The sequence below is a fragment of the Gambusia affinis genome, linkage group LG06, assembly GCF_019740435.1.
Source record: "Gambusia affinis linkage group LG06, SWU_Gaff_1.0, whole genome shotgun sequence".
Lineage (NCBI taxonomy): Eukaryota > Metazoa > Chordata > Actinopteri > Cyprinodontiformes > Poeciliidae > Gambusia > Gambusia affinis.
In genome coordinates, this window is record NC_057873.1 from 15,010,490 (window position 1) to 15,038,159 (window position 27,670).

At 39.9% G+C, this 27,670-nt stretch overlaps 1 protein-coding gene across 4 annotated transcripts; it reads left to right on the forward strand.

The window, feature by feature from the left end:
* The first annotated feature begins 248 nt into the window (after positions 1 to 248).
* vmp1 (vacuole membrane protein 1) lies at positions 249 to 27,335 on the forward strand. Of its 4 annotated transcripts, none has more exons than XM_044120814.1 (12): positions 249 to 456; positions 997 to 1,108; positions 1,412 to 1,544; positions 1,884 to 1,974; positions 3,517 to 3,627; positions 7,788 to 7,955; positions 8,061 to 8,192; positions 21,674 to 21,754; positions 22,522 to 22,638; positions 23,758 to 23,819; positions 25,760 to 25,859; positions 26,328 to 27,335. In XM_044120814.1, the coding sequence occupies exons 2-12, from the start codon at positions 1,030 to 1,032 to the stop codon at positions 26,469 to 26,471; spliced, it is 1,218 nt and encodes a 405-aa protein (XP_043976749.1). In that variant the 5' UTR covers positions 249 to 456; positions 997 to 1,029; the 3' UTR covers positions 26,472 to 27,335. The 4 variants fall into 4 exon arrangements, with proteins under 4 accessions (XP_043976749.1, XP_043976746.1, XP_043976745.1 ...); XM_044120811.1 differs by having other exon boundaries at positions 249 to 451; XM_044120810.1 differs by lacking the exon at positions 249 to 456 and adding an exon at positions 596 to 731.
* Positions 27,336 to 27,670: the final 335 nt, after the last annotated feature.

The following is a 27,670-nucleotide window of genomic DNA, read 5'->3' on the forward strand; positions in this document are numbered from 1 at the left end:
TGGTCTGTTATAAATTACATTATGTCATTATAACGTAACAAAGGTGAAAAGCCCGTTAGAAATTTTTAGCTGAATTTTATATATATATATATATATATATATATATATATATATATCATATAATACACTAAGCAAGTAGGGGCACACACCAGTTATAAGCTACACGAAGCTTTGTGTTGCCATGGTTACACTTTCCAAATGTAAATTTGTCAGCTTCTTATTGGACAGCAACACGCTTATAACGGAAACACGTCTATCATTTAATTTTGGAATATTAGCAATTTCAAGCAAAACTATCCCACCTGAAAAATCAAACATCTTAAAATCAAAAGAAAAACGGATTCTTCGTTTGTTAATATTAAGTATTTAACTGGTTGAGAATCAATATAGTTTAGCTTTTATTTTGACACGTCAACGTTTTATGTTTCCGGGTGAAGAAGACAGGAAAGCGGTAAGGTGGTACTAATTTATTTAACCAAAATTAATTGATTATCACCTTTTTTTCTTTTACTTTCTTGTTATTATAGTATAAGTTTATATATTAATCTGCAAACAAGGTGAGTAGTAATTAATTTTAGAGCTCGTATTTAAATGTAAAGGCTTCCGGTTTGCCTGTTGGCTAGCCGGTTAGCATGTGGACGGTTGTGGAATCAGCGCATTTGACTTCGTATCCTGTTACAGACTGACCTACAAAGAGTCATTTCTTCCACTTGGCTTTATTCGTTATTTTTGTAAGTCTATTGGTAATATTTTTCCCATTTATCTTTATTTGTGTGGCTTCCCTCTGATCTTTTTCGCCAGGAACAGAAACGTGAGCTACCCGGCTTGATATTTTGACAGGTTATTGCTCAAGAGCCGCAAATTGTAATGTATTTCTCCCCGGAGTCCCGTGACAGACTATTCCTTTTTACTCCTTGGACAGTAGGAAACACTTGGACACAAAGAGCCCTGGTGAATGTAAAACTAACAGCTTTTTATTCGTCTTTTTCTTTGTAGACTGCCTAAACAGCTAGAAACGGTGACGGTGAGATGGCAGCCAATGGAGCAAGCTGTGAGCAGCCTCAGAAACGAGCAGGACCCAAAGATAAACAGAACGGCAAGTCCACAGGTTAGTGTGAAAGGTTTAAGGGCCGAAGACAACCTAAAACGTTCAGCTCACTTTAACACTGATGTTTTCATCGCTAACAACAGCCTCACGTCAGTGTCATAAAATTGCTTCAGCAGTTTAATTTCGGGCTACTTTCAGTTTTAACCCGTGTTGACAACTCGCCGCATGACAGCAAACGAGACAGACCTCTGGCTACAACCTTTATTATGTATTTGGCATCATCAGTTCCACAGGATGTAGTAGTTAATGAGCCTGTTAGTTGTACTGAAACTCAAGATGATTCCTGCTCTGTTTGCCCTTCAGACTTGTTATTGAGAGAGAGACGACAGAAGGACAAAGAGGAGCGTTTGTCTCTCGTGCTGTGGAGGAGGCCGGTTGTCACTCTACACTATTTTCTTCTGGGGACCCTCGTGAAGCTAAAGGAATGGACTTTTGAGTAAGCCTCAAACAGGTTTTGCTACTGGATCTTTGCTTTTGCACTGCTCTGTTGAGGTTATGCTGGTACTTATTTATAGTTGTGATATATTTGTTGTTTCCTTTACAAACAACTCTGAGGTTTCCTGCTGATAAATCAGTCACAGATACAGAAGTACCATTTTAACTTTTAGACAGCTCAAAAATATTTTTGTCAGATAAAGTAATTGAGTCTAGATTAATTTTGATCCAATTTGAAAGAAAAACTAATGTCATAAGAATATTTAATAGAGACTAGTTATATTTAATCAACCAGCATAGTTGGCGGCTGATCATTTTGTTTTCTTGTTTTTACACACAGGCTTTGGCACCGGCGAGGCACAGTGTTTGTATTTTTGTTGTTATGCTTCCTGTTCTCGATCACATACTCCACTGATGGATCGCACCAAACGGTGAGGCTTTACTTTCTGTTTTTAACAAGATAAATGAACACCACTGCCTCGTCGAAAACTGTGAAACAGCTAATGATAATTCGGTTTTTATCATTTTAAACTTTGCTTACAGAAACCTTGTGTAGATAGACTATGCACTCTACACTGTTGGCACGTAACCTTTGATCACACTTTCAGCTGGCTGGAAGTTTTGTTTATGGGTTAATCAGTGCAGTTTGCTGTCATGGTTCAGTTAAAGCAGAGAAGCACTAAATAGAATTTCTGACTGATTAATGAGTTAAAAGGAGTGAAAATTAAGTAGTTGACAAAGTAGTAACATAAAGTTACATCCAGCAAATCAAAATAGGATGTGAAACCTTGTTCTAAAAGCCATATAATTACACACTTTGCTTGAGAGCTATGGTCTTAGTAGCTATTGCACAATCTTTAAGTTTTTTCCTGTAGATCTTAATCGTTCTCTCACATCTTTGTTCAGAAGCTGGTGTTGCAGAACCACTGGAGGAATGTAGTGACCCTGAAGGATACAATTTACTGTCAAATATCTCCCAGCTCTAAAGAGCTAAAACTTGTCAATGGCTTGCAAAATTAGTTTTGTTTTATTTCTAAGCATCACAACTACTGAAGACACGACAATTTCATGGAGTCCTGTGATCTTTTCTGTCTTACGGAACTTCAGCACCATTCCGTGTGTTAATAGTGAGAAAGCAGCCTGGGCAAAGTGTGTTTTTGCTGTAAATCCCCTGGCTGATCACTCTGGCCCTCTGTCATCATCACACAGTTGAAGTCTCACTCCTACGTAGGTCAGCTGATAAAGGTCTGCGACGACTTCACTCGGTCACTGAGGTGTAACAGTAGAGTGCTGACTTGAACCCTGTGGTCTTTTCAGAAAGTACACAGCTGGCAAATCATCATTCACCCACCATCATGCTTGACAGTTGGTGTGAGGTGTATTTATGGGTTTGTTTTTGTAAAACATGATGTGTGTTATGTCTAAACATTTCTGCTTGTGCCTCACATATCCCACAGTCGTCGTTCCAGGAGTACTCTGGTTCATTCAGATCAAACTTTGCAAACTTAAATTGTGTTAACTTCTTTTTATGAGGGAGAAAACACCTTCACTTGAGAACCTTTCAGAAAAGCCATAGATGTTCCTTTTGTTTCTAATTAACAGTAAAATCTTACATGTAGAGTTGAGATGCAGCTCTTGCATTGCTTACAATTTCTCTGAGCGATGCACTTTCCCAACATCGGGTGAATTTGTTGGGATATCCCACTCCTGGGAACCTATAGAAATGTCTTGAATGTTATCTGTTTATAATATCTCATTTTCTAAATGGACTTCACATTTTGAAATGTCAAACAGGAACATTAAAGTTGTATCCATTTGTATTTATCTAAATGAAACTTTATCATTGAGTAAATAAATGTATGAAAATCAAAGCATAATTAATCCTAAATATGTTGCGTCACAGTCCTACATTCAACCGACTTTTCTTGTTTCCTCAAATATTTATTTTTCATTCTCTTAACATTCCCTGACAGTATGTTCTGTACCTGGAGAAGAAGTTCCTGTGGTGTGCCTACTGGGTGGGCCTTGGAATCCTGTCCTCAGTGGGACTGGGGACGGGTCTGCACACGTTCCTCCTTTATCTGGTAAGAGAAAATCGATGGCATGTTCCTGGTTATGCAAAACGCTTTTAACAGAAATCGGCTCCAAAGAAGAATGGGCCTTTCTTTAAAATTTACATACACATATGAAGATAACAGAAGTCCTTTAGGCTTTACTGATAACAGTTTACACTTTAAATACATATAAGTCCATATTTCTAGGAAATGTTTATTTCTGTTTTGTCAGATTCACTGATGAAAACGTTAAATAAATTTGATGTGTAGAGTGCCATTTCTCAATTTTGATATTCAAATATGCATTTGCTTGAAAAGCACTGTAATGTTATCCTGAAGCCCAATAAAAGATATTACCTTTTCAGCAACTAACCTTAACTCTATATTGCCACAGTAGTCTTTATGCCGACAATTTAGTATTTGTGGAACAACTCGGCCTTCATCAGAAGAGAAGGGCTAATCTGCTTGGCTCTGCATGTATGCTTTCTCTATGTCCTCCTCGGTAGTGGTTTTATTTTGGACTGAAATGACAGTACAAGGTAACAAAGCCTGGAGAAATTTGAGTACTTGAGATTAACCAAAACTACTACTATTATAAGCCTATCCCTGCTGTTGCCAGATGATGGCGCCATCCTCCAAACCCAGAAATAAGTCATTCTTGTTAAACATTCTGAGTCAAAATATCCATCAATCTAAAGTTAACCAAAAGCGACCTTTGGCTTGCCCGCAGACGCTTGTCTGAGAGAAACTACATTAACCGAGTCACTGAAAGTGTGTGTCATCTCTTTTAGATGTGGTCAGAAGCAGACTTTAGCTTAAATTAAAGAGTGCAAGAAAGTCAGCAATGCTTATCCACTTTGGGGTGTTCAGTGTCCACATGTGGGCCTGCTAAATTTCCTTTGCTATTTTCACTGCAACTAAATCATAATCAATGCATATAGGTGACCTTTCAGTTTTCAGAAATATTCTAAACATGAGTATTTTTTTGATCAGGATCAGTTGGAATTTGTTTCACTTCATTCTGCTGTCTTGGTTTACTTGGGTTCATCATTCAGGTACTTAAGGTTTTATTTTGGGGATTTTTGTCTGCTTTTGGTCCTTGAGCTGTTCCATAATACAGAGAAAGTGTGACTTCAATTCTTCTTCTATTTTATTAGTTATATTATCACATTAAAAGATCATAATTTACCACCAGGGCCTAGGCTCAAAGTGTGGGCTGTTCCACTGGAATTGACTCATGTTTCCACTGCACCATCTCTCCAAAGGTCATAAAGTCTGTCTTTGTAACTTCTGTGTATTGTTTTTTAACAAGCAAAAACACCTTATTATTTTTAACAAATTTTCACTATTTGTCCTTAAAACATTATTTATGGTACATTGTGACCAAAGGGTAAAAATAGAAGTGGCAACAGCTCTATAATGGCATCAACATCGTGATTGTGCAGAAACAAAACACATTTCTCAAGCTTTACAACGCTATATAGATTATATTATTTCAAGCTCTTACTTTTTATTACTAAAATAACATAAGTAGTGTTCTACTCTGGTAATTAATTAAGAAACTTTCTAAGTACATTTTGATTTATATCACTCAGTTGTACATAATTATAAGGGAGGCACAGGTGATCTGAACTGACAAAGATATAATAGTATTTTCTGGCAATAAAAAACATCTTATTCAAGAAGGTTTATACTTTTTATACAGCTATCAAAACCTTCAGTCTGGAGCTTTTCAAATATAAATGTTGCTCTAAAAAAACTAATTCAAATGTGTCCTATAGCAGTAATAAAGCAACTGCATGGAAACATACTTGGCAACGGTAAATCCAATCAATCATATTGTATTATTGCTTGTACTTGGTTTAATAAAAAAAAGGATATATGGCTTCATCTTGATAATTTTCTTTGTCCAATTCTGTTTCTTTAATTTTCTGCCAGTTCTCATACATAAAAATATGAATTTATGTTTTTTATTTTCATTTTATTCTTATAATTCAATCTCCTTATTGGAACATCAGCTTTCTAATATGCCTTTTTTTTTTTTTTGGTAGAAAAAAAATATATTTAATTGTATCGTTTTTATACAGCTTTTGACCTTGATCTCTTCTGTTGGAAACTGTTTGAAAAATCACTTATGGATAAACTGATTTGATTCCCACTGTATATCCTGATTTGTTCCACACATTCAACTGTCCCCAAATTACTGCAACTATTTAAATCCTTCACTGAAAAACTGAAAGTTTCACATGACACAAGGCTGCTTCTCACAAGGAGACTAGTTCCCATTTTTCTTTGCACCAGATTTACTTCATCTTGACAATGCACCGTGTCACTGTCACAGTTATTTATGTGTCATGTGACAATCTGAATATAAACCACACAGATTCTGTGAATTTGCCTCAATCCAGGAGCCCCAGGGAGAGGATTAGATCATGAGGTTCGGTCATCACCATGGTGATTCATCATGATGTTTCAGTGCTGATCCTCTAGTTTCCATTTTATTCTAAAATTCAACATCTTGTCATTTAACTTCTTAATCTGTTTGTGTAAGACTTGTAGTATTTTTTTTTGTTGGTCTTTTACACAAGTTTAATTGAAATACTGTAAAACTACAGTATACATGAATGTGTGTATATCTAAACTAATTACCAAAAATATTACAATAAGAGTTGTAAAAAAAAAAAAGGCTGTTAGAATACATGCATTATTTATAAGATGAGTACCAGGACGTTTCGCCAAAAGTTTTCTAAAAAGGCAGAAGAAGAGTTCTGTTTAGAGATGATTAAGAAGAATGAATGAGTGTCAAAGTGCTTTAAGGCTGTTAAACCAATAGACATGCATGCTAGAGCACAGAACAAAAGAGGATACCTGTATTAACTGTGTTTTCAAGGAAGTTGAAATGATTAATGAAATAAGTTAAGATGAGTTAATTGTAAATAATAGCCTCTGAATTGAAATTGTTAAGTTCTACACTTAACCTTCTGAAACTTGCAGACGTTCTGTTTGTGTGGGAGACGTTTTGCATCGAGGATGTAGTATTTGCATCTGATCTCACTTTCTAAGAGATTCTTTTATATGAAGATGTTTTTTGACTTGTCAGACGGCTGCATTCAACACTAGAATCATATTGTAGGTGCAGTTAGATGAAGCTCATTGCATTTTCACCCTATTAGGATAAGGATGACGCTCTCCCCGAGGGTCAAAGTTCGGTCTTTGTCACCATTCTCAGAGTGATATTGCTGCTGATCCGATACAGACAGTTGGTTGCCCCCCTCAGTGGAGAAACTTCACGTGAGGCCTCCCAGCGTTAACTCTGTCGACCAGTTAGAACAGGCTGAACAGACTCTGAGTCTCAGTGACTCATGTCTGCGTTTCTCAGTCTTGCAAGAATTAATAAAGTGCTGTTTTGAGTGTAAATCCCGGATCTATGCTTGGTAACTAGGAGTGACGGTTTCATAAGGGAAACTCCTTTCTCCTTCGTGTTCATTTTTTTTTCCCTTTTATCGGAGTCAGACACTGGCTGCTTGTGTCTTCTTAAAGCCAGTGTTAAATCAAGTCTTGAAAAAGTGTGTTGTCAGAACTAAGAAACATCATCTATGACTGCAGTTGGGTTAAAGAAGGCTTTTTTGTTTGTGTTGAAGAAGTCCATGTCAGCACTGACTTATGGTGGCCTGTCCATTGCCTGTCAGTGTTGATGTCATAAAGGATTATCTGTGTTTTAGTTGCAGGTGGGCCAGCTGCAGGCGAGGCCAGGTGGCCAGAAATCTTTAAATATGATGATCTTCGGGTCAAGAGACACATTGTATGACTCGGCTCCAGTCTGTGTGTCTCTGTGGTAGGGTGGGTGTTGTGTTAGCTCACCATTCCCTTCATCAAAATTACTAAGAGCCTAGGAAGCTGGGAATAGTTAAATTGCTGTTAGTGCCCGCTACTTGTTTAGTGGAAATTTACTTACAAATCAAATCAAAAATACACTTGGAAATCATTTTTATAAATCAGTTTTAGCAGATGCAATTATTCCTGTGGTTATTTAAACCCAAAGCCAAAATATATAATATGAATAGCATCATTTGTGCAGCCATATTTAAGCTTTTCCTCTTTCCTGACATTTTCCATGTATGCCGAAGCCTTGGTCTCAGGGATTTGATTTTTCTCTCTTGTTGTCTCTGTGTGCCCAACCTCTCTCTCAGGGTCCTCACATAGCTTCAGTCACCCTGGCAGCGTATGAATGTGGATCCATAGATTTCCCAGAGCCTCCGTACCCCGACCAGATCATCTGTCCTGAAGATGGAGGCCTGGGGGACAGCATCTCCATCTTCTCAATCATGTCCAAGGTCCGGCTGGAGGCCTGCATGTGGGTGAGTGGTGGACGCGACAAGAGAGACTTGACAGTTTCACTGGTAAAATATGCAAGCAAATTAGAAAAATGTGAACATATACTGACTGCAGCTGGGTCTGTCTAGGGTGCAGGGACGGCCATCGGAGAGCTGCCTCCGTATTTTATGGCCAGAGCGGCTCGTCAATCAGGAACTGATCCAGATGATGAGGATTACGAGGAATTTGAGGAGATGCTCGAGCAAGCAGAGGGTGCACAGGTCCGAAAGATCAACACTCATGTTTATAAAGTGGTTTTTGATTGTATAATTAACAAATATTCTCTTTTAGAACATTGTCTTCATTGTTGATCGAATATTAATATTTTGTATATTATCCCAGTTTAACATTTAAGTGGATGTATATTATTTCTTACTCTGATTTCCAGAGATTTTATAGCAGCTAATGGTTTTCTTTTCCTTAGTCTTCACTTATACATCCAAAGCTCTATAACCAAACTGATGTTTAAGTTTTATCTGTGTGGTTTCCCCCATCATAGTTATTTACTCATTACTCATCACCTCAGTAAGATATGATTCTTATTTTATTTGCCCTAATTTTCTAAATTAACAAAGCCAAGAGCCAAGCAGGCCTCTGATTGGTCCTGAGTAAGCATGTGACTTCAGCGCAGCCCCTCCTTCCGGGCACTTCCAGTAAATCTGTGTGTTCGTGGGTGAGTCACCCCGAGCTCAGCTCCCTCTTTAATCATCCCTCGGGCTTCGCTCACATTGCCTCCCTCCATCTCTCTCTGCTTCTCTCGTCTCACCGGCCTCTAATTTGAATGACAGACGGCTCTGTCAGGAAGAGAGTTCACATGACGGGAGAACGCTTGGATCAGATGCTGAGTCAGCAGGACGGAGATCACCAAAAACTGGAGACATTGTCTCCATCACTTAGTCCCACTTCACCGCTTGGAAGAATCTCTGCACCTGCGTTTTTCTCCGTCTCCTCCTCTTTATAGTGTCAGAAGTGAAGCGCTCGCCGATGAACCGCCGTTGAGTAAAATTACAGAATAATAATGTAAACAATAATTAAAGCTGCAAGCAGCCTCGTGCGGCCCTCGCAGCAAGCGCTGCTCCGGCTCGCCGGCCACCGCGGAGTTACAGCAGCCGCGGAAGCTCTCGCACCGTTTCCAGAGCCGGCGCCCGCTCGCCGCAGCGGGAGCCGTCGCGAACCCTTCCCGCCCGATCGCCCGCCACACGACACACGCGAATGCGTTCGGCAGCGCTTCCCGACGACTCACAAAAAATCTGGCGCAGATCGGTCCATTTACGGCGGAGATATAGCGGATGGATTGACCTAGGGGGCGCAGTGGAGTCAAATTACATTTCAAAACATTTGAGCTCTTTAAAGGTTACCACAGGTCTTACATTTCAAGTTTGGTTCCAATCGGATCATCCATGTGTGATTTAAAGACAATCGTATGAATATGGCGAGGGTCTGACATTCGCCATCTGGCCACGCCCACACTGTTCAGCCAGCATTGACAGATGTCATCACCTTATCATTTTAAGTGGGTTTGCACTGGATTAAATCCATATAAAAACAGAGAAAAGTTAGACATACTGCAGGAAAAATGGTGACTTTCTGTGGGTAGTGGGTGGGGCTAATGAACTAATCATTCTATCCAGGTGCAGCAGCGCACATCTAAAGTCACCAGGTTACTCAGAACCCATCCAAACACAGAACAGATGCTTAGAACAGATAATGTGCCAAACTTTCTCCAGCTGAACAGAAACAAAACTGAAGTTATTATCTTTGGACCTAAAGAGGAACAATCTAGAGTCAGTGCAAAGCTTCAGTTATTACAACTAAAAATCAGCAATCAGGCCCGAATCCTGGGAGTAGTGATGGACACTGACCTGAACCTTCATAGCCACATAAAGACAGTCACAAAGATGGCCTACTATAACCTGAAGAACATTTCCAGGATTAAAGGACTAATGTCTCAGCCAGATCTAGAGAAACTCATCCATCTTATCTTCAGCCACATTGATTATTACAACTGCGTCTTCACAGGTCTGTCCAACTAATCAAACAGCTGCAGCTGATCCATAATGCTGCTGCTCGTGTTCTCACTAAAACCAGGAAGATAGAGCACATAACACCAGTTTTAAAGTCCCTCCACTGGCTCCCTGTAGCTCAAACAATAGACTTTAAAATACTGTTGTTAGTTTATAAATCACTGAATGGTTTAGCACCACAATACATTAAAGATTTGCTGCTGTTGTATCAACCTTCCAGACCTCTCAGGTCTTCTGGTTCTGGTCTGCTCTACATCCCCAGAACCAAATGAGGAGAAGCAGCATTTAGCATCTATGCACCACAAATCTGGAACAAACTTCCAGAAAATTGTAAAAGAGCTGAAACACTGACTTCCTTTAAATCTAAATATAAAACCCACTTGTTTAGAGTTGTATTTGAAATGTAATAAATTGCAAATGTATTGACAAAACCTGACTTGATGTTTTGTTTTGATTGTTGATTCTATGTTGCATTGTGTTTTTGTCTTTGATTTGGTGTAAAGCACTTTTAAATGCCTTGCTGCTGAAATGTGCTTTCTTTAACTAGGAAGAAAGTAAACAGATCTCAAAGCAAAAATTAATCCCTTAAAGCTCACATAAATGCTGAAGAGCCATGGCATTAAAATTAAAATTAATTTAAACTCTAATTTAAACTCTAAGAATGAGTTTAAAGTTCATTCAAATCATTGATTTTTATTTGATTTGATCAAAATCAAAACAAATTTTGTTTTGATTTCAAACAAAATCCGATTTGAAAAATAAATTAAAAATTCACTGTGAAAATGTCAAATATTTACAAAAATATTTTTTATAATTTAGAATTACAATATATACTGTAAATTTCTTAAACTGATGTAAAAATATTGCAAACAACAGTTTTACAACATTATTAGCATGAAAATTAAGGCAATTCTTCATTCGTTTCTATGCAATTTTTGAAAAAAACATCATAAGTCAAAACAAGGGAGCTGCGTTAGCTTGACTGTCAACCGTCATATTCAACCCTTCGAGGGTGGGGGGATGGAGGCGTGCGTGCGTGCGTGTGCGTGTGTGCTAAAGAAAGATCGAGCCAGAACCGCACAGTAAAAATCTCTGCTGGGATCCAAACCGCTCTTAGAACTACCGGAGGTTCAAATTCTGCTTATTCATTTTTAGCTTACAGAAAAAGCACCAAATAAACAAAACCGAACTGAGAAATAAGATTTAAGCTTTGGCGCCACGTACAAAGATGTTTTCGCTGGGATGCAAACCGCTCTTAGAAGTACCGGAGGTTCAAATAAAAAAGCGAACTGAGAAATAAGATTTAAGCTTTGGCGTGCGCTTCATTACAAGATGTTTTGACAGAGAATCTTTTTTTTCTCCACAATTTTGTTAATTATAAAGATGATTCAATAATAAAAATATCAGAAATTCTTCTTTTCTTACTTCAGGAAAATTAATAAGCAGAGTGCAGCTGCAGGCGCTGCTCTCCGATAAAATCCTGCATGCTTCTGTGCACGTAGATAGCTTAGCTGCGTTAGCTTGACTGTGAACCGTCATATTCATATTCTGTTCTCTAGTGCTAATAAGTGATATAAACGCAAATATAGGAGATGGAAATGTATACTTACATAATAAAAACGCACATGCAGACGGGATTAAGGAAGGATTGATCGTTAATGTTATCCGTGGAGGCTATTTTTATCCCAACGAGCCAGCAGAAGTATCGAAAACAACGTAACTGTGGAACTACAAAATACACAGATGCATCTTTGGGAATTGCAGTGGTAAAAATGTACACATAGTCATGTATGGCGTGATAGTGACACCAAGTGGTTAATATCGCCATTACAGCACCTCTCTCATACTGTGTAATTCTCGCCTTATTCATGTGTGGAGTAAAAGTGACACCAAGAGGACTTAATGGGAATAACATTTTTTTTTTCTAAAAAATCTAAAATTACAGAAAATCCGTTGGATTTAGAATATGGATCCAAGAGACTTTTTTGTTCGTCCTGAAAAGATACACATATGTACCAAGTTTGGTAATTCTAGGTTAAAGCATGACTTGGGGCTGATCATTTAAAATTTTCTATGTGGCGCCATAAATACATTAGGCCACGCCCACCAAATTTTATTATGGATTTCTTTCAGGAGGTGGATAAAGATCCATCCTAATGAGTTTGGAGAAGCTTGGCCCAAAACTGTGGAATTCAGAGCCAAACGAATGACAGCGGCGTTAGAGGTCACTTCGGCACGCCGCCACGCCCACCTGCTCCATCAAAGCCGGTCGGGGCTGGAATCCAAAATACACCAGCATGTCTTCTGTTTCTGGAAAAACTTTCAAGTTGATAAGGTCAAAGGTGTAAGATAGCGACCGTTCCCAGTAAAACATGACACTTCCTGTTCTCAGGGGGCGTGGCCTGAGTGATGTCATCATTTGACCACAGGGTCTTTTAGGTCAACCCATGATGATCAATCACTGAAAGTTTGGTTCCTCTGAGAGTTTTACTGTAGGAGTTATAAGAGTTTTATGTTTCATGGCGAATAGTCAAAGTTTGACACATAGCCACGCCCACATACTTTGAAGTACGACAATTCCTTTGATAACTTTTCACCTTTGATGCCTCAAGTGTGTGCTGAGCGATTTTGAAGTCTGTATCTGAAAAACTGTAGGAGGAGTTCGATCAAATACGAAGGCTGTAAACATCAAAAATGGGGTCAATTTTGGAACTTTATTCCAAAATGGCCGACTTCCTGTTGGGTTGAGACCATGGCTCCAAGAGACTTTTTTGTACGTCCTGACAAGATACAAATGTGTGCCAAGTTTCATAATTCTAGGTTAAACCATAGCTTGGGGCTGATCATTTAAAATTTTCTAGGGGGCGCTATAGAGAAATTAGGCCACGCCCACCAAATTTTATTATGGATTCCTGTCTTGGGGTGGATAAAGATCCATCCTAATGAGTTTGGAGCAGCTCGCCCCAAAATTGTGGAATTCAGAGCCAAACGAATGACAGCGGCGTTAGAGGTCACTTCGCCACGCCGCCACGCCCACCTGCTCCATCAAAGCCGGTCGGGGCTGGAATCTTCAATACAGCAACATGTTTCCTGTCTGTTAACACAGTTTCATGTTGATTAGGTCAAAGGTGTAATATAGGGACCGTTCCCAGTAAAATATGACACTTCCTGTTCTCAGGGGGCGTGGCCTTAGTGATGTCATCATTTGACCCCAGGGTATTTTAGGTCAACCCATGATGCTCAATCACTGAAAGTTTGGTTCCTCTGAGAGTTTTAGTGTAGGAGTTATAACTGTTTTGAATTTCGTGGCGAGTAGGTGAACTTTGACCCCTCCTAACCCCCCTTCAGCATACTCAAAAACTCACCGTTTTGATAACTTTTAATCGGCCATGCCTTCTGATCAGACTCACCAAGTTTGAAGCCAATCAATCAAAATCCCTAGGAGGAGTTCGATCAAATACCAATGCTGTAAACGGCCAAAATGGGGTCAAAATGTGACCTTCGATCCAAAATGGCCGACTTCCTGTGATACTTGCACTATGACAATAATTGTAAATTCTGAGCGTCTTGGGGAGCTCTACAACTGTACCAAATTTCAAGTCTCTACGACAAAGTAAGTGAATAGAAAAGGGTCTTTTGAAAATTTCTAGGTGGCGCTCTTGAGCCATTTTTTTTGCGATTTTTGCAACGACCTTAAAATTCAAAATTTTTCACCAGTCTCTATGCTTCCGCCAAGTTTGGTGAGTTTTTGAATATGATAAATCCCCCAAAAAGGCCCCTCTTTGGGGGGGCAGAATAATAAGAAGAATAATTAAAGCTGCAAGCAGCCTCGGCCCTCGCAGCAAGCGCTGCTCCGGCTCGCCGGCCACCGCGGAGTTACAGCAGCCATGGACGCTCGCACTGCTTCCAGAGCCGGGCGCCGCCGAGCGGGAGCCGTCATAACCTTTCCCCGATCGCCCGCCACACGACACTGCGAATGCGTTTCGGCAGCGCTTCCCGACGACTCACACAAAAATCTGGCGAGATCGGTCCATTTACGGCGGAGATATAGCGGATGGATTGACCTAGGGGCGAGTGGAGTCAAATTACATTTCCAAAACATTTGAGCTCTTCAAAGGTTACCACAGGTCTTACATTTCAAGTTTGGTTCCAATCGGATCATCCATGTGTGATTTAAAGACAATCGTATGAATATGGCGAGGTCTGACATTAGCCATCTGTACGCCCACACTGTTCAGCCAGCATTGACAGATGTCATCACCTTATCATTTTAAGTGGGTTTGCACTGGATTAAATCCATATAAAAAACAGAGAAAAGTTAGACATACTGCAGGAAAAAATGGTGACTTTCTGTGGGTAGTGGGTGGGGCTAATGAACTAATCATTCTATCCAGGTGGTGCAGCAGCGGCACATCTAAAGTCACCAGGTTACTCAGAACCCATCCAAACACAGAACAGATGCTTAGAACAGATAATGTGCCAAACTTTCTCCAGCTGAACAGAAACAAAACTGAAGTTATTATCTTTGGACCTAAAGAGGAACAATCTAGAGTCAGTGCAAAGCTTCAGTTATTACAACTAAAAATCAGCAATCAGGCCCGAATCCTGGGAGTAGTGATGGACACTGACCTGAACCTTCATAGCCACATAAAGACAGTCACAAAGATGGCCTACTATAACCTGAAGAACATTTCCAGGATTAAAGGACTAATGTCTCAGCCAGATCTAGAGAAACTCATCCATGCGTTTATCTTCAGCCACATTGATTATTACAACTGCGTCTTCACAGGTCTGTCCAACCAATCAAACAGCTGCAGCTGATCCATAATGCTGCTGCTGTTCTCACTAAAACCAGGAAGATAGAGCACATAACACCAGTTTTAAAGTCCCTCCACTGGCTCCCTGTAGCTCAAACAATAGACTTTAAAATACTGTTGTTAGTTTATAAATCACTGAATGGTTTAGCACCACAATACATTAAAGATTTGCTGCTGTTGTATCAACCTTCCAGACCTCTCAGGTCTTCTGGTTCTGGTCTGCTCTGCATCCCCAGAACCAAATGAGGAGAAGCAGCATTTAGCATCTATGCACCACAAATCTGGAACAAACTTCCAGAAAATTGTAAAAAGCTGAAACACTGACTTCCTTTAAATCTAAATTAAAACCCACTTGTTTAGAGTTGTATTTGAAATGTAATAAATTGCAAATGTATTGACAAAACCTGACTTGATGTTTTGTTTTGATTGTTGATTCTATGTTGCATTGTGTTTTTGTCTTTGATTTGGTGTAAAGCACTTTTAAATGCCTTGCTGCTGAAATGTGCTTTCTTTAACTAGGAAGAAAGTAAACAGATCTCAAAGCAAAAATTAATCCCTTAAAGCTCACATAAATGCTGAAGAGCCATGGCATTAAAATTAAAATTAATTTAAACTCTAATTTAAACTCTAAGAATGAGTTTAAAGTTCATTCAAATCATTGATTTTTATTTGATTTGATCAAAATCAAAACAAATTTTGTTTTGATTTCAAACAAAATCCGATTTGAAAAAATAAATAAAAATTCACTGTGAAAATGTCAAATATTTACAAAAAATGTTTTTTATAATTTAGAATTACAATATATACTGTAAATTTCTTAAACTGATGTAAAAATATTGCAAACAACAGTTTTACAACATTATTAGCATGAAAATTAAGGCAATTCTTCATTCGTTTCTATGCAATTTTTGAAAAAAACATCATAAGTCAAAACAAAGGGAGCTGCGTTAGCTTGACTGTCAACCGTCATATTCAAGCCTTCAGGGTGGGGGATGGAGGCGTGCGTGCGTCGTCGCGTGCGCGTGCGCGTCTGCAAGTGCTAAAGATCGAGCCAGAACCTGCACACAGTAAAAATCTCTGCTGGGATCCAAACCGCTCTTAGAACGAGGTTCAAACTCTGCTTATTCATTTTTAGCTTACAGAAAAAGCACCAAATAAACAAAACCGAACTGAGAAATAAGATTTAAGCTTTGGCGTGCGCTACGTACAAGATGTTTTCGCTGGGATGCAAACCGCTCTTAGAAGTACCGGAGGTTCAAATAAAAAAAGCGAACTGAGAAATAAGATTTAAGCTTTGGCGTCTGCCACGTACAAGATGTTTTGACAGAGAAACATTATTTTTTCTCCACAATTTTGTTAATTATAAAGATGATTCAATAATAAAAATATCAGAAATTCTTGGGTTTTTTTTACTTCAGGGAAAATTAATAAGCAGAGTGCAGCTGCAGGCGCTCTCTCCGATAAAATCCTGCATGCTTCTGTGCGTAGATAGCTTAGCTGCGTTAGCTTGACTGTGAACCGTCATATTCATATTCTGTTCTCTAGTGCTAATAAGTGATATAAGCAAATATAGGAGATGGAAATGTATACTTACATAATAAAAGCGCACATGCAGGCGGGATTAAGGAAGGATTGATCGTTAATGTTATCCGTGGAGGCTATTTTTATCCCAACGAGCCAGCAGAAGTATCGAAAACAACGTAACTGTGGAACTACAAAATACACAGATGCATCTTTGGGAATTGCAGTGGTAAAAATGTACACATAGTCATGTATGGCGTGATAGTGACACCAAGTGGTTAATATCGCCATTACAGCACCTCTCTCATACTGTGTAATTCTCGCCTTATTCATGTGTGGAGTAACAGTGACACCAAGAGGACTTAATGGGAATAACATATATTTTTCTAAAAATCTAAAATAACAGAAAATCCGTTGAATTTAGAATATGGATCCAAGAGACTTTTTTGTTCGTCCTCAAAAGATACACATATGTACTAAGTTTGGTAATTCTAGGTTAAAGCATGGCTTGGGGCTGATCATTTAAAATTTTCTAGCCGGCGCCATAAATACATTAGGCCACGCCCACCAAATTTTATTATGGATTTCTTTCAGGAGGTGGATAAGGATCCATCCTAGTGAGTTTGGAACAGCTTTGCCCAAAACTGTGGAATTCAGAGCAAAACGAATGACAGCGGCGTTTGAGGTCACTTGACGCCGCCGCCCACCTGCTCCATCAAAGCCGGTCGGGGCTGGAATCCAAAATACACCAGCATGTCTTCTGTTTCTGGAAAAACTTTCAAGTTGATTAGGTCAAAGGTGTAAGATAGCGACCGTTCCCAGTAAAACATGACACTTCCTGTTCTCAGGGGGCGTGGCCTGAGTGATGTCATCATTTGACCACAGGGTCTTTTATGTCAAACTATGATGATCAATCACTGAAAGTTTGGTTCCTCTGAGAGTTTTAGTGTAGGAGTTATAAGAGTTTTATGTTTCATGGCGAATAGTCAAAGTTTGACACATAGCCACGCCCACATACTTTGAAGTACGAAAATTCCTTTGATAACTTTTCACCTTTGATGCCTCAAGTGTGTGCTGAGCGATTTTGAAGTCTGTATCTGAAAAACTGTAGGAGGAGTTCGATCAAATCCGAAGGCAGTAAACATCAAAAATGGGGTCAATTTTGGAACTTCATTCCAAAATGGCCGACTTCCAGTTGGGTTGAGACCATGGCTCCAAGAGACTTTTCTGTACATCAGGACAATATACAGATGTGTAACAAGTTTCATAATTCTATGTTAGAGTATGGCTTCGGGCTGATCATTTAAAATCTTCTAGGGGGCGCTATAGAAAAATTAGGCCACGCCCACCACATTTTATTATGGATTCCTGTCTTGGGGTGGATAAAGATCCATCCTAGTGAGTTTGGAGAAGCTTGGCCCAAAACTGTGGAATTCAGAGCCAAAGCGTGTGACAGCGGTGTTAGAGGTCACTACCGCCGCCACGCCCACCTGCTCCATCAAAGCCGGTCGGGGCTGGAATCCCTTATACAGCCACATGTTTCCTGTCTGTTAACACAGTTTCATGTTGATTAGGTCAAAGGTGTAATATAGGGACCGTTCCCAGTAAAACATGACACTTCCTGTTCTCAGGGGGCGTGGCCTTAGTGATGTCATCATTTGACCACAGGGTATTTTAGGTCAACCCATGATGCTCAATCACTGAAAGTTTGGTTCCTCTGAGAGTTTTAGTGTAGGAGTTATAACTGTTTAGAGTTTCGTGGCGAGTCGGTGAACTTTGACCCCTGCTATCCCCCCTTCAGCATGCTCAAAAACACACCAGTTTGATAACTTTGAATCGCCCATGCCTTCTGATCGGACTCACCAAGTTTGAAGCCAATCAATCAAAATCCCTAGGAGGAGTTCGATCAAATACCAATGCTGTAAACGGCCAAAATGGGGTCAAAATGTGACCTTCCATCCAAAATGGCCGACTTCCTGTGATAGTTGGACTATAACAATAATTGTAAATTCTGAGCATCTTGGGGAGCTCTACAACTGTACCAAATTTCAGGTCTCTACGATGAAGTTAAGTGATTGGTTTGGGTCTTTTGAAAATTGCTAGTTGGCGCTGTTGAGCCATTTTTTCTGCGATTTTTGCGTCGACCTTAAAATTCAAAATTTTTAAACAGTCTCTATGTGTCTGCCAAGTTTGGTGAGTTTTTGAATATGATAAAGCCCCCAAAAAGGCACCCAAAGAGGGGGGCAGAAAAAAAAGAATAATAATTAAAGCTGCAAGCAGCCTCGTGCGGCCCTCGCAGCAAGCGCTGCTCCGGCTCACTGGCCACCGCGGAGTTCCAGCCGCCGCGGAAGCTCTCGCACCGTTTCCAGAGCCGGCGCACGCTCGCCGCAGCTGGAGCTGTCGCGAACCTTCCCCGCCCGATCGCCCGGCAGACGACACACGTGGATGCGTTCGGCAGCGCTCCCCGACGACTCACAAAAAATCTGGTGCAGATCGGTCCATTTACGGCGGAGATATAGCTGATGGATTAACCTAGGGGGCGCAGTGGAGTCAAATTACATTTTAAAACATTTGAGCTCTTTAGAGGTTACCACAGGTCTTACATTTCAAGTTTGGTGCCAATCGGATCATCCATGTGTGATTTAAAGACAATCGTATGAATATGGCGTGGGTCTGATATTCGCCATTTGGCCAACCCCACACTGTTCAGCCAGCATTGACAGATGTCATCAAGTTCTAATTTTAAGTCAGTTTGCACTGGATTAAATAAAGCATGGCTTGGGGCTGATCATTTAAAATTTTCTAGGGGGCGCCATAAATACATTAGGCCACGCCCACCAAATTTTATTATGGATTTCTTTCAGGGGTTGGATAAGGATCCATCCTAGTGAGTTTGGAGAAGCTTGGCCCAAAACTGTGGAAATCAGAGCCAAACGTATGACAGCGGCGTTAGAGGTCACTTCGCCACGCCGCCACGCCCACCTGCTCCATCAAAGCCGGTCGTGGCTGGAATCTTCTATACAGCAACATGTTTCCTGTCGGTTAACACAGTTTCATGTTGATTAGGTCAAAGGTGTAATATAGGGGCCGTTCCCAGTAAAATATGACACTTCCTGTTCTCAGGGGGCGTGGCCTTAGTGATGTCATCATTTAACAACAGGGTGTTTTAGGACAGCCCATGATGATCAATCACTGAAAGTTTGGTTCCTCTGAGAGTTTTAATGTAGGAGTTATAAGAGTTTTATATTTCACGGCGAATAGTCAAAGTTTGACACATAGCCACGCCCACATACTTTGAAGTACGAGAATTCCTTTGATAACTTTTGACCTTTGATGCCTCAAGTGTGTGCTGAGCGATTTTGAAGTCTGTATCTGAAAAACTGTAGGAGGAGTTCGATCAAATACGAAGGCTGTAAACATCAAAAATGGGGTCAATTTTGGAACTTCATTCCAAAATGGCCGACTTCCTGTTGGGTTGAGACCATGGCTCCAAGAGACTTTTTTGTACATTAGGACAATATACAGATGTGTAAGAAGTTTCGTAATTATAGGTTATAGCATGGCTTGGGGCTGATCATTTAAAATTTTCTAGGGGGCGCCATAGAGAAATTAAGCCACGCCCATCAAATTTTATTATGGATTCCTGTCGGGGGGTCGATAAAGATCCATCCTAGTGAGTTTGGAGAAGTTTGGCCCAAAACTGTGGAATTCAGAGCCAAACGAATTAGAGGTCACTTCGCCACGCCGCCACGCCCACCTGCGCCATCGAAGCCGGTCGGGGCTGGAATCCAAAATACACCCACATGTCTTCTTTCTCTGGAAAAAGTTTCTAGTTGATTAGTTCAAAGGTGTAAGATAGCGACCGATCAGAGTAAAACATGACACTTCCTGTTCTCAGGGGGCGTGGCCTTAGTAATGTCATCATTTCACCACAGGGTCTTTTAGGTCAACCCACGATGATCAATCACTGAAAGTTTGGTTCCTCTGAGAGTTTTAGTGTAGGAGTTATAACTGTTTTGAGTTTCGTGGCGAGTCGGTGAACTTTGACCCCTGCTATCCCCCCTTCAGCATGCTCAAAAACTCACCATTTTGATAACTTTGAATCGCCCATGCCTTCTGATCAGACTCACCAAGTTTGAAGCCGATCAATCAAAATCCCTAGGAGTTTGATCAAATACCAATGCTGTAAACGGCCAAAATGGGGTCAAAATGTGACCTTCAATCAAAAATGGCCGACTTCCTGTGATACTTGCAGTATGACATTAATTGTAAATTCTGAGCATCTTGGGGAGCTCTACAACTGTACCAAATTTCAAGTCTCTACGACAAAGTAAGTGAATAGCAAAGGGTCCTTTGAAAATTGCTAGTTGGCGCTGTTGAGCCATTTTTTTTTAGATTTTTGCGTCGACCTTAAAATACGTAAATTTTAAACAGTCTCTATGTGTCTGCCAAATTTGGTGAGTTTTTGAATATGATAAAGCCTCCAAAAAGGCAATTCATTTGGAGGGAAAATAATAATAATAATAATAAACAGTACAAAAACAATAGGCCTTCGCAGCGCTTTGCTGCTCGGGCCTAATAAACAGTACAGATACAATAGGCCTTCGCAGCGCTTTGCTGCTCGGGCCTAATAAACAGTACAAAAACAATAGGCCTTCGCAGCGCTTTGCTGCTCGGGCCTAAAAAATACATCCAATTAGAAAACAAGCAAAGGAAGTTGGTAATATTTACCATACATTCTGAATTATGGCGGTAAATTCTGTGAGAAACCAACTTTATCAACTGACCCACATTAAAAATGTATTTAATCACATTGGCATGAAACTCAAAACAAAAACTGTGTTTTCCTACTGTTCCAGCAGGTTTTCAAACAGCCTCTTAACCGCCTTCCTGCTTCGACGGTGATCTTTACAGAAAAACCACAGAGTTTTAAACCCCCTGCAAGAATACAGATGCAATCAGAAGGGCTGTGGCACTTTTATACCACACAGATTTGAGCTAAATGCCAGAAGAGTCACCAAATGAAGAGGAGAAATGCAAAAATTACAAAGCTCTAAAATAGGAGATAGTTCACCACAGAGTTTTGACCAAGGCTCGTGTTCCTCATTATGCTGTTACAGTAAAATGGTGTAATAAAAACCGCAAGAACGTGCATTGATTTATTTAAACAACAAAAAAAGGAAGGGTGATTATGTTTTCCAAGATCTTAAATTATATGTTAAATTTGTGTGCTTGAATAAAAAGATTTAAAATAACATGGTTTGTGAAAGTCGTACAAATTTATCTAGTCATGTCCGACTGCAATCCCACATTAAGATGCATTTTCAATTTGTTTTGCAGGATTTTGTTACAAGAGCAAAACTGGGTGTTCAGCACATGGTGCAAAAAGTGGGATTCTTTGGGATCTTGGCTTGTGCCTCTGTAAGTAGAGAGATTTTTTTCATCTTTTAGTTGACATATAGTGACTTTCCAAAGTATTTAACCTCACATTTTGTCACATCACAGTCAAAGGTTACCAGCAACCACCAACAAAATTAACACATAATTGTCAAGAGGAAGGAGAAAGATGTACGGCCTTCTCTTTATGGCAAATGTAAAACTGTGGTGTATATTTATATTCAGTCTCTTCGTGCTGCACTTTTTCAGTATTTCAGTGCTTCTTGAGATCCTCAGGCTTCATCCCTAGTATATCTGCTGTGTTCTCTGGTCTTATGAAGTGGTTTGGTCACAAAACAGAACAACTGATTTCACACACAAGTAGGCTGGGCATTGCCTTCCTGTTCAGTTCTTGCTTACTGTACAATCTGGGTTTTCTCCCGTTCGCTTGGGTTCTGTCCAGTCGATTATTGACCAGGCCAATCGGCAAACAGAAGGAGAAGTCATAAAGGATGATGTCCATTTATTATGCTGTTTCAGCCTTTGTTCGGCTCAGCGCTTCTCTCTAATATTGAAGAGATGTTGAAATTTGGATTTCAATTTTCAGATATGGTTGTTTACAGATATTGAAATTTTGATTTATTTATTTTTTTCATCACACTTGACAATTATGTGTCACAAAAATAGATCAAAGCTTTTGGTTGTAACTTGACAAAACGTGAAAAGGTTCATGAGTTTCTTTTCATCGTGTCACTCTTGCTGAGCTAATTGTGTTGATATGAAAGAAGTTCATTTTCTTGTGCATTTTTCAGATTCCCAATCCTCTCTTTGACTTGGCGGGAATAACCTGTGGGCATTTCCTGGTTCCCTTCTGGACTTTCTTTGGAGCAACTTTGATCGGGAAAGCCATTATCAAGATGCACATACAGGTCAGTGGAGCAGATAAAAGGTTCATCTATGGTGGTTCAGAGCTCTGACTCTCCTCTCATGGTTTGTTCCATTTTTCTTAAGAAACGATACTGGCACACATTCACACCCTCATAAAACATCTTCTGATATGATTCATCCTCTTGAATCATTTCATCAAGGTTGTCTAACCACAGCACAATAGAGCATATCAGAAATTACACTTTAGCAGAAAAGGATTCATTGCTGACTGGTGTGCTTTGATGAATCTCCAGAACCTCAAAGGGTTGTGGGAAAGATGAAGCCATGTGCTGAGACCATGAGATGGTTACTATGAAACTCCTAATTGTGCACTTCTGGTTGACTCTCACCAATGGCTCAGCTGCTCCTCTGGGTTTTTCCTTCGTCTTGTTTTAGCTGTAGCGAGTTTCCAGACCTCTTAAAGAGGCTCCGAGATGAAAGGAGGAAACCTTCGGAAGAGGTTTTTAACAAGAGTTTGGAGCGACACAAAAAGGCCAATCAGAAAATAAATTTTTTAATTATACAGAGTGGAGTTGTGACTCTCAAACCAGTTACTAATATAAACCTAGACAATGAGTGGCTGTCTGTTTTTTTTAAGTGACTCGTTATTCTAACTGAACAAGTCCATCTCCTGGAGGTACCAGTCAGTCACCTCTTCCTGGGGGGGGTCCGGGTGGACATGAGAAGTTCAAAGGAAATGGAGCAGACTTTAAAAGCTGCAGGGGAGACCCATTTCTGTACCTTGAACTTCTCAGACATCACATGATTTATCCTGTCTGATCTTGTCCAGGGGGGCTGTGTGTCATACTGTTTAAAGCTGATCATTTTCAGAACCGGAGGGGGAAAATAATGTGGTTTTAGGCCCCCCGCCCTTCTGCTTTGGTTGTTTGCAAACCACACAAACCCCCCCACAGCCTGAAATTTGGCTTTAGAGCCAGGTTTGAATTTTCTAATTGGTGTCTCTGAGCCTCAATGACCCTCGGCTGTTCAGCAGTAGTTCTGTCAAAAAGACAGACTTTAAATAATTATTTATTTATTTTTTTTAAACCAGTGAATTTCTTTTGTGTAAATATTTGTAATTTGTCTATCAAAAATGCTAATGAATATCTTTTCCTCCACAGAAACTTTTTGTTATCATTACCTTCAGCAAGCACATAGTGCAGCAAATGGTGTCACTCATCGGGTAAGTGTGCGAGAACCTTATTTCTTTGTAAAACCGATGTCTTTTGGTTTGGTTTTTACGGTTAGGAATGCGTTCGTCAACTTTTTCCCATGCATTTGTGACTGCTGATCGGTCGAGGGGGAGGGGGCTCCTTATGAACAAATGCTTTCACTGCATAGGAGTAGAAATCAAGGTATTACCCCCACACACACACATGCAACCCATCTCTGCTGCACTGCTGGCCAACAGTATGAGGTCACATTCAACGTTCAAACAGGGTGATTTGACTCACAGGGTTCAGCTCTGACTGACAGGATGATCGAACAAAGCAGGAAACACAAGCACAGACTTGAGCGACCCGCCTGCTGCCTGCTCCTAATGTTCAGGCAACAGAATCAATACAGCTGCTGGGATTAGCTGGGATTTTCTTTTAATTAAATAAAAGTAAACTTTTTTTTTTTTCAGGAAGTTCTGTTCATCCAGCAGATTACTTTCATATAACTTGAAAACTATGATCCAACATTAAGAGATAAAGTGCTCTGCTACAGTTAACTACAACTCTTGACCTTTGTGTGGAAAAGAAACATAGTGACGTTAGATTGTGACGTGGAAGAAACATGATGCATGGTTTTTAATGTCATTTACAAGTAAAATCTGAGAAGTGGATTTAACCTTCTTAAACCATTGCAACCACTTTTTATTCAGCTTTCCATCTCTATCTTTTGAATCTTTGTATAATGGATTGAACAGTGTCCTGTGAGATGTTTGGAATATTGTTTTATATCTAAAAAAATAAAAATCTTCCACTTTAAAACTACAAACTTTGTTAGTTTCCCACTTAAAAACCCATTAAATGGGGCGTCACATGGGTCAGTGGTTCAATTCCCTGCCCGGCGCCTTTCAAGCTAGACGTCCTCCTGTCAAGCTTGAATACAGGCCACTAATCCTACAGAAAAACATTATTAAAACCAATAAATTATATTGAAGTTTGTGGGTTTTAACATGGAAAACCATGTGAATCCAAATTCACAGAACCGTGGTCATCAATATGAATCACCAAGCAAGTAACTTTGACCATATTTAGACAAAAAGACGTTTTCTTTCCTGGTCTAGTAGATTTCAAGGTTCTTTCCCACGAAGGTCACCCTTGGTGACTCGCTATGATTTGTACAAATGGAGCCTTTTGCTGATATGGGTGTTTAGTTAAATTTCATGTCTGTCTAAAATTATGTTTGTTTGTGTGTAAGGATGGAGAGATAACCCTGAGTCACGCAAGTTGAGTGTTATTCAGCAGCAGGAATTACCCTCTCTGCATTTGGTACTTGTTATCGCTCTTCCTTTTGCTTAGTCTAGTCAAGTCCAGACAACATGTTTACATCCTGGCTGAATTCAGGAGGACTGTCTACAGCCTGCAGTAATTCTTTTTGTTCATTGTAATTATAAGTTTGACATTATGATAGATGTTCCATTCAAGCTCTGCTTCACTTTACCAGCGTGTAGAGAACCACATCAACAAATCCTACCTCTGACTTGAGAAGCGCTAAAGCGGTGTTCGTTATGACTGGCCCCTGGTGAGCGCTTCCACTCCTGCCTAATAGGGAAATTAGCAGACACTGATTGGCTGTCTTTCCACCATGAAAGCACCAGTGGTGGTAAAGGTGATGACATCATGTCGACTCACTTCCTGGTTGAAGGGGGCTGACACAGACTCTTATAGAGAGCTTAAGAATATAAAAGAAGGACAGAGGAGTTCCTGCTTCATTCCTCTCTGCTGCCTACTCCTTCTCACAGTAACAATTAGAGGTGGTGGCAGCACGGGGCCCATCTGTAGGATGGGGCCTCGGATGCTGCTGGTTGGCCCGGTGGATCAGGACTTTATTTCCAGCTTTCAAAGCTTTTATTGGGACTGCTTGCTTGGTGAGTAAGTAAGTAAGTCTTTTTTTCCACTTTTGCTATTCCAGGTCTGTTCCTACAATAGGACCATCACTCCAGAAGCCCTTCAGTCAGTACCTGGAAGCCCAGAAGAACAAGCTGCACCATGCTAGAAAGAGTGGACCAGCGGTAAGAACTTAGCTTTTACTTTCAATATCTTTTTTTTTCCCCCTCCATCTGTCTATTAATGTGAGAAACCTGAGAGGCTTTGATATGACAGATATAAAAAGTTGAGAAATTTTAGGACAGAGTAGCTATGTAAGAGTTTAGAAATGTGAATAGTAAATGTTTCTAAACAGATTAAAGCAAAGAATTTAAAATCCAATTTCTGATCCTAAACATATCGCCCTCTGGTGGGCAAATTGTGTAACTAAAAACAACTTCCCCCGTATTTTTCCTTCACACCAGCATTTTGTTTAATATAAGTATTATAAAATAAATTATTATTTACTTGGAAGAATGTACAAACACATAGTTTTACTAGCCTAGCCTCATAAACATATAAGTACAGCACCAGCTGGTTTTCTCTACTCATTATCTGGTTTGCAGAAATGAGTGCAACTTATACCATATTTTTGTTCATTTGGGGTCTTCCAGGATGACAACTGGCTGTCGTGGGTGTTTGAGAAGGTGGTGCTTGTCATGGTTTGCTACTTTGTCATCTCCATCATAAACTCCACGGCTCAGAGCTACGCCAAGCGACTGCAGCAGCTGAGGCACTCTGAAGAAAAGAGCAAGTGATGGCGAAGCAAAGCGCCTCATGCATCCAAGTGACTGTGTTTCTGCAGCTGCTGCTCACAACTTACCAACGAACCTCACCCATCTCCATCGCTCAGAGAGGCCGGAGGCATTAAGATTAAAAAGAAACAGGCATTTAATGCTTGTGTGTGTGTGTGTGAGAAAGAGTCTGCGCACGTGCTATCAAGGATGTCTGGGCTGTGTTTTGTTTCTGTCGAGTTTTATAGTTTTTCTCATCTCACTCTGCGCGAGTGTAGCGTGACTGACTCCTGCTAGCGGTCTTAAGATGTTACTTTAATATTAAATTAATCCATTCATTAACCTCAGAAGAAAAGCGGAGATTTGATGGTAGCTGCTATGCTGAGGGCAGCGCCCATCAGATGCTATGCCTTATGCAAGTTGGGAATGCCTGAATTTCCTTGAACATAGCTCTTGACTTAAGGACTTGATTTTTATTTAATTATGAAACATATGTGTGGATGGGAGTTAATTTTATTTTTGCGATGTGCTGCCAAAACAACTGCAAACTGATAATTTTTCTTTTCAGTCTTTTCAGGGTTTTCATGGTAAATATTCAGACATATTTTTTCTTTTTTTTATTTCTATTACTGTCAGTTCAAAGTGATTGGGAGGGTTTAAAAAAAGCAATATCAACTTATAAAGTGGGGTATGTATGGTTTGCACATTGTGTAAATATGTTTTTTGACTGTATGATCAGATGTGTTTCTATTCCAGTTGTTGCTGTGAACAAGAACCAAAATACTAAAAAAAAAAAAACATAAGGCAGTAACATTGTAATCTCAGCAAATGGTCCCATTTCTATACTGTACATTTAGGTCAGATCATATATAAAATGTGGAATTGACATTTTTTTCAGTCTGAGTCTTATTTTTTGATGTTTTCTCTCCTAAGTGTTCATCCTGAAAAACTGCACTATTCCTGTCATGATTTTAATGTATAATTTTCTCAGAACTGAGCATCTACAAGGTAAGTAACCAGATCATATTTAAGGAATATGACTGGAACATTTCCTTAATACTGTCAGCCTGATTGGGCTCTTGGTACTAATTAATCCAATAAATAACCTTCAATTTATGCCAGCTAAGATGTTTCTGACCCTTGATGCATGAAACCAGTTATTTTCTTTTAAGACGCTCTGTAACTATCCCCTTTCACCCAAACTACTCTCCCACCCCGTCAGC